The 14,175-nt window shown below is 35.7% G+C and overlaps 1 protein-coding gene across 1 annotated transcript in view; it reads left to right on the top strand.

The window, feature by feature from the left end:
- The window catches only part of LOC120630903 (MOXD1 homolog 1-like), a 94,773-nt gene that overhangs the window by 41,431 nt on the left and 39,167 nt on the right, over positions 1 to 14,175 (top strand). The window contains exon 2 of the mRNA XM_039900242.1: positions 6,720 to 7,194. Coding sequence (XP_039756176.1) covers positions 6,763 to 7,194 — 432 coding nt within the window. The 5' untranslated portion in view covers positions 6,720 to 6,762. The remainder of the gene's footprint in view (positions 1 to 6,719; positions 7,195 to 14,175) is intronic.

Below are 14,175 nucleotides of genomic sequence, written 5' to 3'. Positions count from 1 at the left end.
CTCGTTGATTATAATATATGATGATTATAAAATTTATAGTTACGCAGTCTCATATTGCTAATGAACGTAAATTGCAAACACATTAATTGCTTGTTTATAGGGCCTTTGGTATGGTGTGAGTCATGATTAATACATAAATTATCAGCATTCAAATGTATAATTCAATAATGTTGGTAGATACTTGGTGCTAATGTCCTATTACCTACTGCGTAGTAATTAAATAATTTAATACAATGATACATTTCCGGCTAAGTTTATTGTAGCTACTTAGAACATGGCACATTTAAATAAATAAATAAATATATTACGACAATACACACATCGCCAACTAGCTCCAAAGTTAGCGTAGTTGTGTTATGGGTACTAAGATAGCTGACGATAATTTTTTTTGTGAATAAAATACACATAAATACTTATAATATACATATAAGCACCCAGACACTGAAAAACATTCATGTTCATCACACAAACATTTTCCTGCTGTGGGAATCGAACCAACGACCTTGCGCTCAGCAAGCGCCCACTGCGCCGCTCGGCCGTCAAAAATCATAGGTTTGGAAGTCTCTTAGCCATAATTTAGAGTTAACGCTTGTAGTTATCCCTATTATCTCTGCATTGCTAGCACAATTCTCCACAGTCAACTGACAGCCTTCTTATGAGGCCCAAGTTCTAGCGCGTTCTATCTTTATGCTACCAGACGGTCAGTATATTTTTATTTTATGTACTTTCAAAGAGCAACAACCTATGTTCTAATATAGAAAAATCAAATAACCAGATCTATTTTCGTGGTTTCTAAATAAGTATCGGTTGTATTATAACGAGCGAGGAGCGGTTGCGACTTCCGCCCAATAAGTGGATAATCACTGGTTGTCGGTGTGACAGAGCGATCGACTGGTTTGTGGTCTATTCTGCATAAGTATAGATTATCTAGTAACTAAGCATCGCGGAAGAAGCCGTTTGCTGGGCTGGTTTAAGCGACGAAAGAACTTCATGATCGTTTATTGATCTTCTATGATATGGGAACTCCCTGGCAAACATGTAGGTATATGTTAGTAACTAGAAGCTATTATACAGCTGGTTACAGCGGCGTGCACTTCATACATGCACAAAAGCACTGCCTACCATAGTACCTTTGTATTACTCGTATGGGAGGACATTTTTTTTATTTTATGCCATCTTTCTGCTTTATGCCTACCCTGGTCAAAATCCCTGTGCTTAAAGTAGCTAGAAGGAGTCGCTGTGGTCGGATACAGTCTGGAGGAATACATAATAACTAAGCATTACGTAAGTCAAGAAGGAAGCAGATTGCTGGGCTGGTTTTCAGCTAAAAAAGAAAATCGTGATTGGTTTTTGATCCAAGTTGGATAAAAATATAGTATCTACTAGACAAATATATGTAATATTCTGGTTATAGTAACTAAGCCATACGGAAGTCGAGATAGAAGTCGATTGCTGGGCTGGTTTAAGCCGCGAAAGACCCACGTGATCCGTTTTTAATCCAACCAACTACTAGGCAAACATGTTTATGCTAACTGATCATTGTAACTAGGCATCACGGAAGTTGGGAGAGAAGCCGATTGCTGGGTTGGTTTAAGCCGCGAAAGACCCTCGTGATCCGTTTTTAATCCAACTACTAGGCAAACATATTTATGCTAACAGATCATAGTAATTAGGCGTCACGGAAGTTGGGAGAGAAGCCGATTGCTGGGCTGGTTTAAGCCGCGAGAGACCCTTTGTTGATCCTACTAGCTACTAGGCAATCATGTGTATATAAGAGTATTCATTTATACATTGGGATATGGGAAATGAAAAGTAAAATAAACAGGATAACAATGTCGAAGGTGAATCTCAGTTAACATAAAAAAAACCATATGGGAATTGCACTCTGAGCAAAAACTCGACCATCTGTTCTCCAAGGTACCGCACGGGTGATTTAAGGGCTATTACGATATAATATATTGTATAAATATTTCAAGATGCGGCGCTGTAGAACTCACAGGCAGGTTCAATGCCGCGTAGTGATTGTGATTTTTTATAGACTTGGAAATTCCCTAGTATTCCCTAGTATAAAAACGTGCCGCCAAGTTACTTGGCGTTCCGGTACAATGGCGAGTATATAAACCGATTAGGGGTCTGGGTTTAGTTTAGCTGCCATACCCCTAATAGGCTAGCCCGCTACCATCTTAGTCTGTATCATCACTAACCAGATGAGATTGCATTCAAGGGCTAACTTGTTGTCGGATATAAAAAAATATAGAATTAAAATATTTTACCTACGTTGCAATATAATCAAACTTGCAATTATATCTTATAATTTTTTGCCTATTTCCTGTAATTATTTAAAACATAATAATTGTATGTATTTGTGTATATGGTATAAAAAACACAAATATGAGAACAAGAATACACTTGGCATTTTCGTAAATGGAATATCACGACCGCCTCTGGCAGGAGTCAAATCCAAATTCAAAACATTGGACAAATTTACGAGGCTAAAATTTCACGTACTCTCGCAAACAGATATACATTCGCGTTTATAATATTAGTACGGATGGCAAACGCTCTCCATATTAAAAATGAAGCTAGTTTTATGTCTGTGCTTTTGCATATTAGTGCCATAATACGCTTCCCAGTTATATTTCGGGTATTATGAAAATTTATGCTAAACGTGAGAGCTTGAACTTGTTGAGGTTAATTTGCAAATGCGATGTTTTTCATATACATTATATACTTCACGGTTTTTTTGCATACAAATTAGTCTGGGTTTTGAGCTGCGGCGCCTAGCCTGGCCTATTGAGAATATTTTACTCATCTTTTATGTTTAAAATGAATTAGTATCGAATTAATATCTTTGTATAATATGTTAATGGGTTATTTATCGTGGAATAATTCTATGGAATGAATAAAAAAAACGTAGATTACTGACACATAACAGTGGCGTAGGTATATAATTAAGAACGCTAATTTACTTGAAATAAAACTTTTAAACTTCCTGACTGACTGCAAAAATAAGATATTTTATATTGAATGCGTTCTAAAGTATATAGATTAGGTATTCGTTGTACATTTTAACGAACTTGTTAAGGACTTTTCGAAATCTATACTCAACTCATTATGTTTTTATTGATTGTTATATTTTAAGTAACCTCTTCTCATTTTTCTCCTTGCCCTGTAGTGGGCCGATAATGGGTTCATATTACGATGATAATATTTTTAGTAATTTTAATAATGTCTGATTCCTAACAGCAGGCTTACTTCCCATCAACGTTGACGTTAAACGACATTAAAAGTCCAAAAATAAGTCCTTCCTTAACTTGTTTCTTTCGTTAACTTAAAACGAAATAAAATGAATGAGGTTTTTGAAGATGTTTTTTTATTTCCATTCTCCACCACCGTGCCATTTCCGGAACATAATAGGCTGAAGAATTATTTGCCTTAGGACTAATTTCAAGTTTCCGTAGTCAACACAAAGAACCCTTATATTTTCCAATTTCCCCTTCAACCCCTGGCGTGCATAGGGTGTATAAAGTATTCAGATAATATAAAAAATAAAAAATCTTCATTCAGTAGTAAATCTTCATTAAAAATAAGTATACAGTGCTTGTATGGATGTTTAAAGAACAAGCTACTTCCTCCAACTTAGATTACTAAAACTTTTGTATTTCCGTAGGTGTTAAAATCAACCTTTGTTGTGATGAAAAAACTACAGACCACACAAACTATAAATAGTGACAATAAGGTCTTACTAATTAAAAATAAAGTACTTTTTCATAATCTCCAAATCCAACTTTTTCAATAAAATCATGTTTGTTTTGACTATACTTTTTAGTGCAATCTTGTAGGAAACATAATTATATGATACATTTTTAATCTACTTCAAAAAGTTCAATTAAATTCAATCAACATTGGTTATAAAAAAAAATACGAAACTTCGAGGGCTTTTGGAAGAAATCTCTTTAGAGTTAAGTTGTCTTGACGTCCTGTCCATTTCCATGTTCATTTTAATAGTTGATACTAAATAAAAAAAAAAACCTTTATAAATTATATTATGTGAACATATACATTCATTTATAAATTATGTAATATTATTAGTATCGCGAAACCGGTCCTTTCATTGCGCGAATGGCGAATTGAGAACTTTTTTTTACTTATGTAATACACCTACCTACTGCAATGTTTACTTATCAGAGCTTTCTTCTTTCTCTCAAAACTGAGTATCATGACTTGAGATAAGATTTCCTTAAAAATTTTCGTTCTTTCTCTTTTTTTTGGCCGTGAGAATAACACTATGTACATTATTACATTTTATGTAATCACCAACTAATACGTGAAACTAGTTACTTGCTATAAAAATAAAATAAAACACTGCTCCAGTACATTTGAACTAAAAGTCTTAAAACCTCTGAAATAACCAACATTTAGAACTTTTATTAGGGAAAATGTAATCAAGCTCAATTTTACGATTATTACACGATTTAAATTCTACGAACGCTACTCCTAGTTACAGACCGAATTCGAAAAGGGTAATAAATTTAATCCGACTGGCTTGTACTAACGTATGATAACAATAATAATCCATCCATCCAAAGCTCTTTAAATCGCATATGGTCAGCGTGAGAGTCAAAGCTGTAAAATGGAGACAAAATAGCAGTGGGAGTAAAAAATAACCAGATCACTGACGACCTCCCTGACGTAGCGGTTAGCGCTGTGGTTTAAAGTTGGAGGTTTCATCATCATTCATGTCTTATAGGGTTCGATTCCCGGCAGGAGCAATTTCAGAATTTATAATGTCTGATCTGGTGCGACCGTCGGCCGTGGCTAGTTACCATCGTACCGACAAAGCAGCTCAGCGATTTAGCGTGCCGGTACGATGTTGTGTAGAAACCGATTTAGATGCAATACTCCCTAACAGGTAAGCCCACTGCTATCGTAAACTGCATCATCCCTTACCACCAGGTAAGATTGCATTCGTCGTCTTTTTTTATAATAATATAAATAAGAATGAAAAAAGACGACGAAATAATAAAAAAAACAAAATGGGTTTCAAAACCCCAACGAATCTAGAACCTCGATTAAGATAGTGATGTCTTATAAACGCATCAGAATATGCGGTTTATACCGACATACAAAGAAGCCTGGTTGTTGACGGAACGGTCTTCCTAGTAGGATGTGAGCACGTAAGGTGTCTTCAACCGGAAACTGTACCAGTTTGTTGGCTGTGAACAACATTTTTATAAACTGTTTTTTGTTCAAGTTCCGTGGCCTGTGGCCACAGTATCGCGAAACCGGTCCTTTCATTGCGCGAATGGCGAATTGAGAACTTTTTTTTACTAATGTAATACACCTACCTACTGCAATGTTTTCTTATCAGAGCTTTCTTCTTTCTCTCAAAACTGAGTATCATGACTTGAGATAAGATTTCCTTAAAAATTTTCGTTCTTTCTCTTTTTTTTGGCCGTGAGAATAACACTATGAATGGGAGCGTGGACTGCCTCTCTTATCTGGTCTAACCAATGATTTACTTCCTTAGAGTCTCTGCATTGCATTCTCAGACCCTTTGATTATCATTCATGTCTTATAGTTTATTTGGGTGAAATTTCATTTTAAATCAGCTTTTGTGTCAGCCTATAATTATTGAGATTATCAAACGTAGTAAAGCTTACAATTCACAAATTATTAATGTATAGCTCAGTTTAAAAAAAACAACAGTTCAACAACCTTTAATATGTTACTAATCTTCAAATATTGAACTCACATTAAAAAAAAGGTTTTTTTTTTATTTCGTTGTTGCTCCTTAAAATGATTTATTTGTCATGTAATTTACGAAGGGAATACTGTTCATTAATTTAAATCTAGAATACATGATAGGTTGACAGAAGGGCACAAAGTGGTTTGTAAATGCAGACAAACAACCACAAACATAGACTTTTCAAATCTATCAAGCTAGTTCGTAGTCGTGTGAAATCAGTTTTTCCGAAATGGTAAGACTGTTTTTATGACGCTGTGGCTCTATTAAAATGCCCAAGTGATCCAACTTCGTAATTTCAAGCAAGAAACATTTTGCCTGCAAATAAAAACAGTGCTCTTCATTACGGAGCGAAACATCTTTTATTACATTTCGTGCTATACTTTAAAATATTTGAATATACATTGTAACAAAGAAAACTTTGTTAAAAGGGATACTAAAAAGTTTGTGTTTGAAGTAGCAATCAGATTTTCGATAAACACGAAATAAAATACAAAAGGTTTATATTTAAAAAAGGTTGGAAAGTAGTTTAGATAGTAGGTACTCTTACTAATTAGTATATTTTATGATGTTTTCAAAACTGGTTTAGAGTTGTTCTTATAAATAACAAGTCGAAATCAGGACATAGAGAGTAAATAGAGTTTGGTATAATTAAACATAGTTAAATGAGGCTTCTAATTCGATTTGTACTTTTATTTTTGTGATCAATGCTCTTGTTATAACAAACCAATCCTTAATTCCGTTGAAACCTTGTGTTTCCTCGGTGTAAAATTGTTTTATTTTGTTCTTCTCCAGAATCCTAATATTACTATGTATTTATAGTCAGGTATTAAATAAACTGAACATCTATTATTTTTTTTAAAGCTGATTCTCGTAATACAATGCTCAGCAAAAAGTTAAATGTGTTTTTTATTATGATTTATGAAGCGCAAAACATTCCAAGAAGTATAACATTTCTTTCCTTTTGTTACAGATTAACCAGAAGTTATGTCCAGATAAGACTAAATAAAACAAAAATGCATCTACAGACCGTTTTAATACTAAGCGCTTTTTTCCTGTGTAATGCAAAACTGCCGCGATATAAACAGCACTTAAACGAGCTTTCACAGAATCTTACACAGAATTCACAGAGCTTACGACTATTGCAAACAGAGAGGAAAAATGAGAGAACGAACCGAATAGTCGATCAATACAGAACGAGGCATCGGAGAGAATCGTTCAATTCGCGCTCATATGAGTCTGGTTTGATATGGGCGCATACGGAGAGATTGGATGAGAGCGGTGATGTGATTTTGCGGTGGGTGAACACAGATTCGAGTATTACGTTCAGATTGGAAGCGAGGACTCGTGGTTACGTTGGCTTAGGATTTAATTCTGCGAGGAATATGAGAAAGGCGGATCTGGTTGTCGCCTGGGTGGACGACAGGCATGGGAACGCACAGATTTTGGTAAGTTGCACCTGTTGTTTTTTCTCACGACGTTCCGAGGTGGTCTTACTAAATATCGAATGCGTTACAAGATGTAAAAGTAGAATTTATTTGGTATTTTTAGTAGGCATCTGTTTAGCAATAAATAAACTCACTGATTCAGAATGGTTTATATTTATCTTTTTATTAGTATTGCAATCATTGTATCACGAAGTTTGTCTTGTAGAAGAAGAGTGCAGTCGACGTTCTGCTGCCTATGCGGTAAAGAAGATACGCTGACGTAGAAACTGCTAGGCTGGTCTATTTTAGTTACTTTCACAGCATTATGTCTTATGGAATTTTACTATGGGGTAATGCTGCTCATATTAGCACTATTTTCGTGCTGCAGAAGAGGGCTGTGCGTTTGATCTACAAAAGTCCGTCTGGTCCGAGAGAGTCATTGAGAGATAAATTTAAAGATTTTAAAATAATTACAGTGTATAGTCAGTACATATTTGAAAAATTAATGTTTGTTCATAAAAGCATTTTTAAGTTTAAGAAAAAATGTGACTGCAATAATTAAAACATACTACACAGTAAGAATAAACTTTCAGTGCAATATCCTAGGTTACAGAAAATTCATAATTCGTTTAAAGGAAATTGCATACAATTCTACAATAAACTAGGACATCTTGGAGATGACTCTTAAAAAGTTCAAAGTTTGTATTAAACGTAAGGTTATAGAAAAGTCCTATTATAGTATCAAGGACTACGTAATCGATAAAAAATCTTGGGTGTGAATTATTGCTCTAACCAGGTTGCTTAGTAATTTTAAATGACAATGTGAGATGGTGATAACAAAAAAAACATCCGGCTAAGTTTCTTTTAGACCACGACGCGTTTGAAACCCTCGTAGGTTTAGTTTTTAAGTTTACGAATGTGGTTATCGCCATCATCTCACTACCGTGTAATTCTCATGTAATGTACGCATCAAAAGTGCCACCTATGGGCCTACTTGAATAAAGGTAGTTTTGACTTTGACTGACTATGAAAAAATTTGATCACACCAGAGCATTAAAAGTTTTACCCAAATGGCATTGGTAACAGATTTCCGGTGTTATATTGTATCATATAACATAATTTTAAAGCTGATTTTCGAATCGTTTTGAATTACACGTGTCTTATACATTGCGTAACGAAATAAGTTTGTATTAATTTATTATGTATGAATTGTATTATTAGACGATGCTACAAATGTAATTAAGTAGTCGTTATTTCTAACCGTTGCCATTCTTGTCATATTATATTCCACTAGCGGACCCGCGCGACTTCTTCCGCGAATGAGTCGACTTCAAAAAATAGTCATATGTTGTCGCGGACTGTTTTATAGAACTTTAAAGAAACAACAATTCCGACAATTCCGATATACTTACTACATACTTCCGTCGTTTGGCGTAACGTTTACCGCTCACGCATCGCACGGATCAGAATCTCTCAAAAGGCATATTTTTTGCAGATTTTGCAACATTTCTCATTCAAGATAGTAGTGTGATGTTAAAGCCATAATTGTTTCTACAAATCGAAAAATAACAAAAATCGAAATAGCATTTTCTGAAATTAAACACAATTTAAAAGCTTTATAATATTTTAACTATGCCTATCCAAAAGACCGCGTCCATCTAATACCCCGTTGCACCGATTTTTAAAGACAAATACGGAAAAAATAGTGATGCTATCCTGTAGAAGCTGTTTGCTTTTCCGGGATAAAAAGCCTACGAACTATTCCAGACTATATTGTAGGTATCTCTGCCAGATTTCAGCCAAATCGGTTCATTCGTTGTGGCGTTAAAGCGTAACAAATATCCATACATACATCCATCCTCACAAACTTTCGCATTTATAATATTAGTAGGATGGTAAGCATGCATTCGATCGTTGTCCCATATGCCTTGCGACTTGCTGTTATGTGTGGAGAATGATGTCCTTGATCGACGACAATATTCATCAGATCTTCATTAAAATTAGGCAATACATGCTTGGTAGTATACACTGTCAAATAAAAAAAGAATTAATAAAATCGTTGCAAATTTAACGGAGATAAGAAATAAAATTGATAAAAAAATTCATCCCATTTCCCGGAGGAAACTTATTGTTTATCGGGATAAAAAGTATTCTATATGTTGACCCGGGATATCAGCTACCACTGTACCAAATTTTATTTCAAGCCGTTCAGTAGTTTTCACGTGATGCCCGGACAGACAGACAGACAAACAGACAGACAGACAGACAGACAGACAAAAATTAAACAAAAATCTGTTATGGGCTCAGTATCGATTATAAAGCATCCCCCGGTCAAAATTTTCAAAATATATTAAACGAACAGAAATCTTCCAGTTACAGTTTTATTATAAGTATAGATGTGCAACTAATAATAAGGCACAGGTTTTATATGGAACACCTGCTAAAAATATTTGCAAATGGCACATTAGAGACTCGCTTCTGACTCAGCAAGCAGACTTGTAGATATGAAAACGTATTCAATAACTCTGGAGCAAATAAATATCTTTCTTGAATAAATAACCATAAGAAGTTACCTAACTCCATTCACCAAAAATGTTAAACAGATGTTCGTGTGTTAAATTCTAAAAGCAATAATGTCATCGCACCTACAAAAGTGTACCTAACGTTTGATAAATTGCGGTCTCCCCGTAATTTATGCTCTTACAAACCCTAATATCAGGTTTACAAATATTTATCGTTGAACAACCTAATGCCACACAAAGCCGGTCCCAAAAATATCGCAGTTATTTGAACCACACAAGTTATGGCTAAATTATCTATAAACATTATTAAATAATGGAATCCTAACTAATATTTCAAATGCACACGCGAGTTCGTTTGTTTGTTTGTAACGCGTTCACGCCTTAGCTCAGCTTTATTGAGTAGTAGTTAAGCTTTTTGGGACAGAATTCGTCCGGGGAAGTAAGTACCGCCATACTTATTTCTGCAGCAAAGCAGCATTGCTGCGTGGTATGAAGAGCTTGTTTGCCGGTTGAACAGGCACATGAGGCTAACTACATACGCCTCGGGTTGATGGACATAAGGCGGTACTTTACAGGCAGTGGCGTGCACTTCATAGATGCACAAAAGCACTGCATACCCTAAAATTGATATATAACTCGTATAAAAGGAGGATTTTTGCCGTTTATGCAATTTTCCTGCTGTATGCATACCCTGATAAGAAACCCAGTGCACGCCACTGTTTACTGGTCCTGTTTCTTGCATCCGATCTTCATAAAAACTTGCATACCCGTTGTCAGTGGTACAAGAACAAAACCCGGAAAAAAGTACTAGACATACCGGCGGATATAAGTATATTTTTTAGAAAAGGACAACCCAGATTTATTCGGAGAAGAGAATTCTGTCTATTCTACCCGATGACGTATCAATGAATGAATTTTCATGAATTAGAATATAAATAAGTGTTGACCCTACCTTTTTTAAGTTTACTCTGGTCTGGTCTGGTTGCAGGCTCTTAGACCGTGGCTAGTTACCATCCTTACGAATAACGTTCTATTGCGATGCCGCGTAGACATGCATTATGGCTTACAACTGCGATACCCCTAAAAAGAGCCGGCTACCGTTTTACACTGCATCATCGCTTACCATCAGGTGAAATTGTAGCCAAAAGTCCAGCTTATAGTTAAATAAAGAAGAAAATAAGAGTGCACAGTGTGAATGTTACTAAGGCATAGAAAATAAAAGTGCACAAAATGTGAATTTAACTTACGGATTAAGTTATTCAAGTCGCAAGCTATGTTACTAACTTTTGCTTTTCCGACCGTAAAATAAGGACGCAAGGGCTTCTGGATAATATTACCAACAGGATTATTTGTGAATCATTCAAAGTTTTATGTTACGTCAAAAGGTTCCCATTCATCCCATTTAATACAGAATCCTAACAAGGTATCTACTTACGTAACAAGAATAAAAAGTTTCTTGCGTTTCACAACTTTGGTTTTAAACTCTACGCTATGGTGTTAGGGGCTATTGTGATTGCACATTCGGATTGTTTCTGAAACAATAGGTAGGCTGCGGTTTTTGATTGCTGTCAACGTCCTACCTACCGGGCCGTGACCGTTGCCACCATCATCTTAACTGTCTCTTTTGTATATATTCCGTTTTTACTTCTCACCTGCCGCTGTTAAAAAAATGGAGGCAGTTAAAGCGGTTTTTTGTAACCTTAACTTTATAATCTGCACGCATTCTTATGGAAAAAAACCGGACTGGTTGAAAACAATCCAAGGAGCCCATTGTAAAAGTTTAGCAAATTTGTGCGCGTGTTCTTAGCAATTTGCAACCTAATAACGCCCAGATTTCAAAGAAATTAGACATTTTCCTTTTCCAGCATTTGTGTTGAGTTACATTAAAGTGTTTTAAGGGTTCTAAAAACTAACCGAACCATTATAGTTCGCACTATTGTCTCTATCCCAGATTACAACCTCTTCTTTTCCAGAAATACTAGATACCAAGTTTAAACTTCTCGATCTTGAGTCAATGGTTTGGTATTGCTGTGAAAAAAATAAACTGCTAGTTATCTATTTATTTATCTAATGCTGAAGAGTTTAATTCTGTTCTATTTTTTGTTTCAATGCGCTAATGTCTAAATATACCGGATGTTTGGTGCATCGTGTGCCAAATCGAATCTGATGATTGGAGGGGTCTTTGGCTATCTCTTCAGCCCTCGTAAAAAAATCTTGCTCAAACGGTTTTTTTTATACTGATTTTAAATTGTTTTTTTAAAAATTGTAAAAATTCTACATTTAAATTTTAATAAAAAATAAAGTTGTTAAGTATTAATTAATTTTCTTTTTAATCTTTAATTTGTAACGTTTTACGCTTCTTTTGAAACTAGAATTACACGCCAGCAACATCTAGTTTTTGTTTTACAGCCCCGCAAAGTTTTTTTTACGTAAAAAAATAAGCTTGAACGTCAACTTTCGGTTTTAATAAAAAAAAAACTAAAAGTGATCATGTTCTTCCAATTTTTTTAAAACATCTCTGGACTGTCCCCTTTCTAATGGTGTGCAATATGCCATGAAAAGTAATTAGTAACATCACTAATTTTCAAATTTTCTAAACTTGGTCGCAATTTTCTAATATTCAACAGGTGAAAGAAAAACAAGGGTTTGCGTAAATAACACTCACAATTCACAAGGCAGATGACATTTTCTGTCTCTTTCATAAAGTTATACGCCCGTTGTTCGTTTAAACAGGCAAAAATAGTTTTTTCACTCTAGTGAAGCGAAATCTATCTTCTATTCCTTTCTTGCATAGTGCAAACCTGTTTGAACCAATCGCGAACGGGCCCCGCGTCGCGTCGACACGGCGGCCATCTTATTTTTTAGTCGAGACATCACTGCCTCTGCTGCCTAACGTGTGTGCTAGCTTACTGTACTCCACGATTCTTTTATTTAGTTTTCGTTAAGTTTTGTTGTTTTTTGTTACGTTTTATTTACTTTTGGTGTTATTGTTAAACTTTGTTGACTTTTTTGTTGTTGCAATGACGACATACTCTAACGAGGAATATGCGGACATCATAATGGTTTATGGTGCAGCCCGTGGTGTCGCTCGTGCAGCGCAACGACTTTACCAGGAACGCTTTCCTGGTCGACGATTACCTGGCCGCAGAGTCTTCCAAGACACATACCGACGTTTACGCGAGACTGGGAGTGTCAATTTTCATGAACCAAGGGGACATGTTGTGCGACATAATGTTGAAGTGGACGAGAGAATACTGGCACTTTTTGAGGAAGACGACACAAGAAGCATTAGATATGTGGCGGCACAACTTGATATTTCAATATGGAAAGTGTGGAAAGTCCTTCGACAAAACGAAAAATATCCATTCCACGAGACTCCGGTTCAAGGTACGTAATTTAAAACCTTTGTTTGACGTTGCCTTTGTTTAGCAGGTATCCATAATCTTCTAGTGCAATTAATTACTGCTCAAGGGGAATTAAAAAGATTTTTGGTTGTTGCAGGTCTTGAGGGTGGCGACTTTGACAGACGAATGCACTTTTGTCGGTTTTTGTTACACACAGATGTGGATAATCCTGATTTTTTAAAAAGAATACTGTGGACTGACGAATCCAAATTTACCAGAGAAGGGATTCTTAACTTGCACAATTTACACCATTGGGCACCGAAACGGCAAAACCCACATGCCAAAAGACAGCAATCTTTTCAAAGACGGTTTAGTGTGAACGTTTGGGCAGGAGTGATTGGGAATCAGGTAATTGGACCGCACTACCTGCCTGATAACTTAAATGGCGATAATTATTTAGAGTTCCTGCAAAATGATCTGCCGGAATTATTGGCCGAGGTGCCCGTGTTTAATGAAGATGTGCCCATAGTATTTCAAAATGACGGCTGTCCCGCGCATTGGCGTTTAACTGTGAGGGAATACCTCGATAATGTGTTCCCCAATTCGTGGATTGGGCGCGATGGGCCTATTGCATGGCCTCCACGTTCCCCAGACTTAACTCCGTTAGATTTTTATGTCTGGGGACGTGCCAAAGAGCTAGTATACGCCACAGAAGTCCCAACGAGGGAGGTACTAATACAACGCATAGAAGCGGCCTTCGGTACAATTAAGAACGAAATACGGCTTCGGACTACAACTGTAACAATACGTCAAAGATGTCGGGCCTGCATTCGAAACAGGGGTGAACAATTTGAGCAGAATTTGTAAAAATTATGAAATAAATGTTTCAAATGCAATGTATTATTTTTATTTCAAGTAAAACCTACGAAATTTAAAAATTTTACCTGCTTGTGAGTTTTATTTACGCAAAAACTTGTTTTTCTTTCATCTGTTGAATATTAGAAAATTGTGACTAAGTTTAGAAAATTTGAAAATTAGTGATGTTACTAATTACTTTTCATGGCATATTGCACACCATTAGAAAGGGGACAGTCCAGAGATGTTTTAAAAAAATTGGAAGAACATGATCACTTTTA

Source organism: Pararge aegeria, chromosome 17 (genome assembly GCF_905163445.1).
Source record: "Pararge aegeria chromosome 17, ilParAegt1.1, whole genome shotgun sequence".
NCBI lineage: Eukaryota > Metazoa > Arthropoda > Insecta > Lepidoptera > Nymphalidae > Pararge > Pararge aegeria.
Note: the sequence above shows the minus strand (reverse complement) of the source record. Positions and strands in the feature narration are given on the sequence as shown.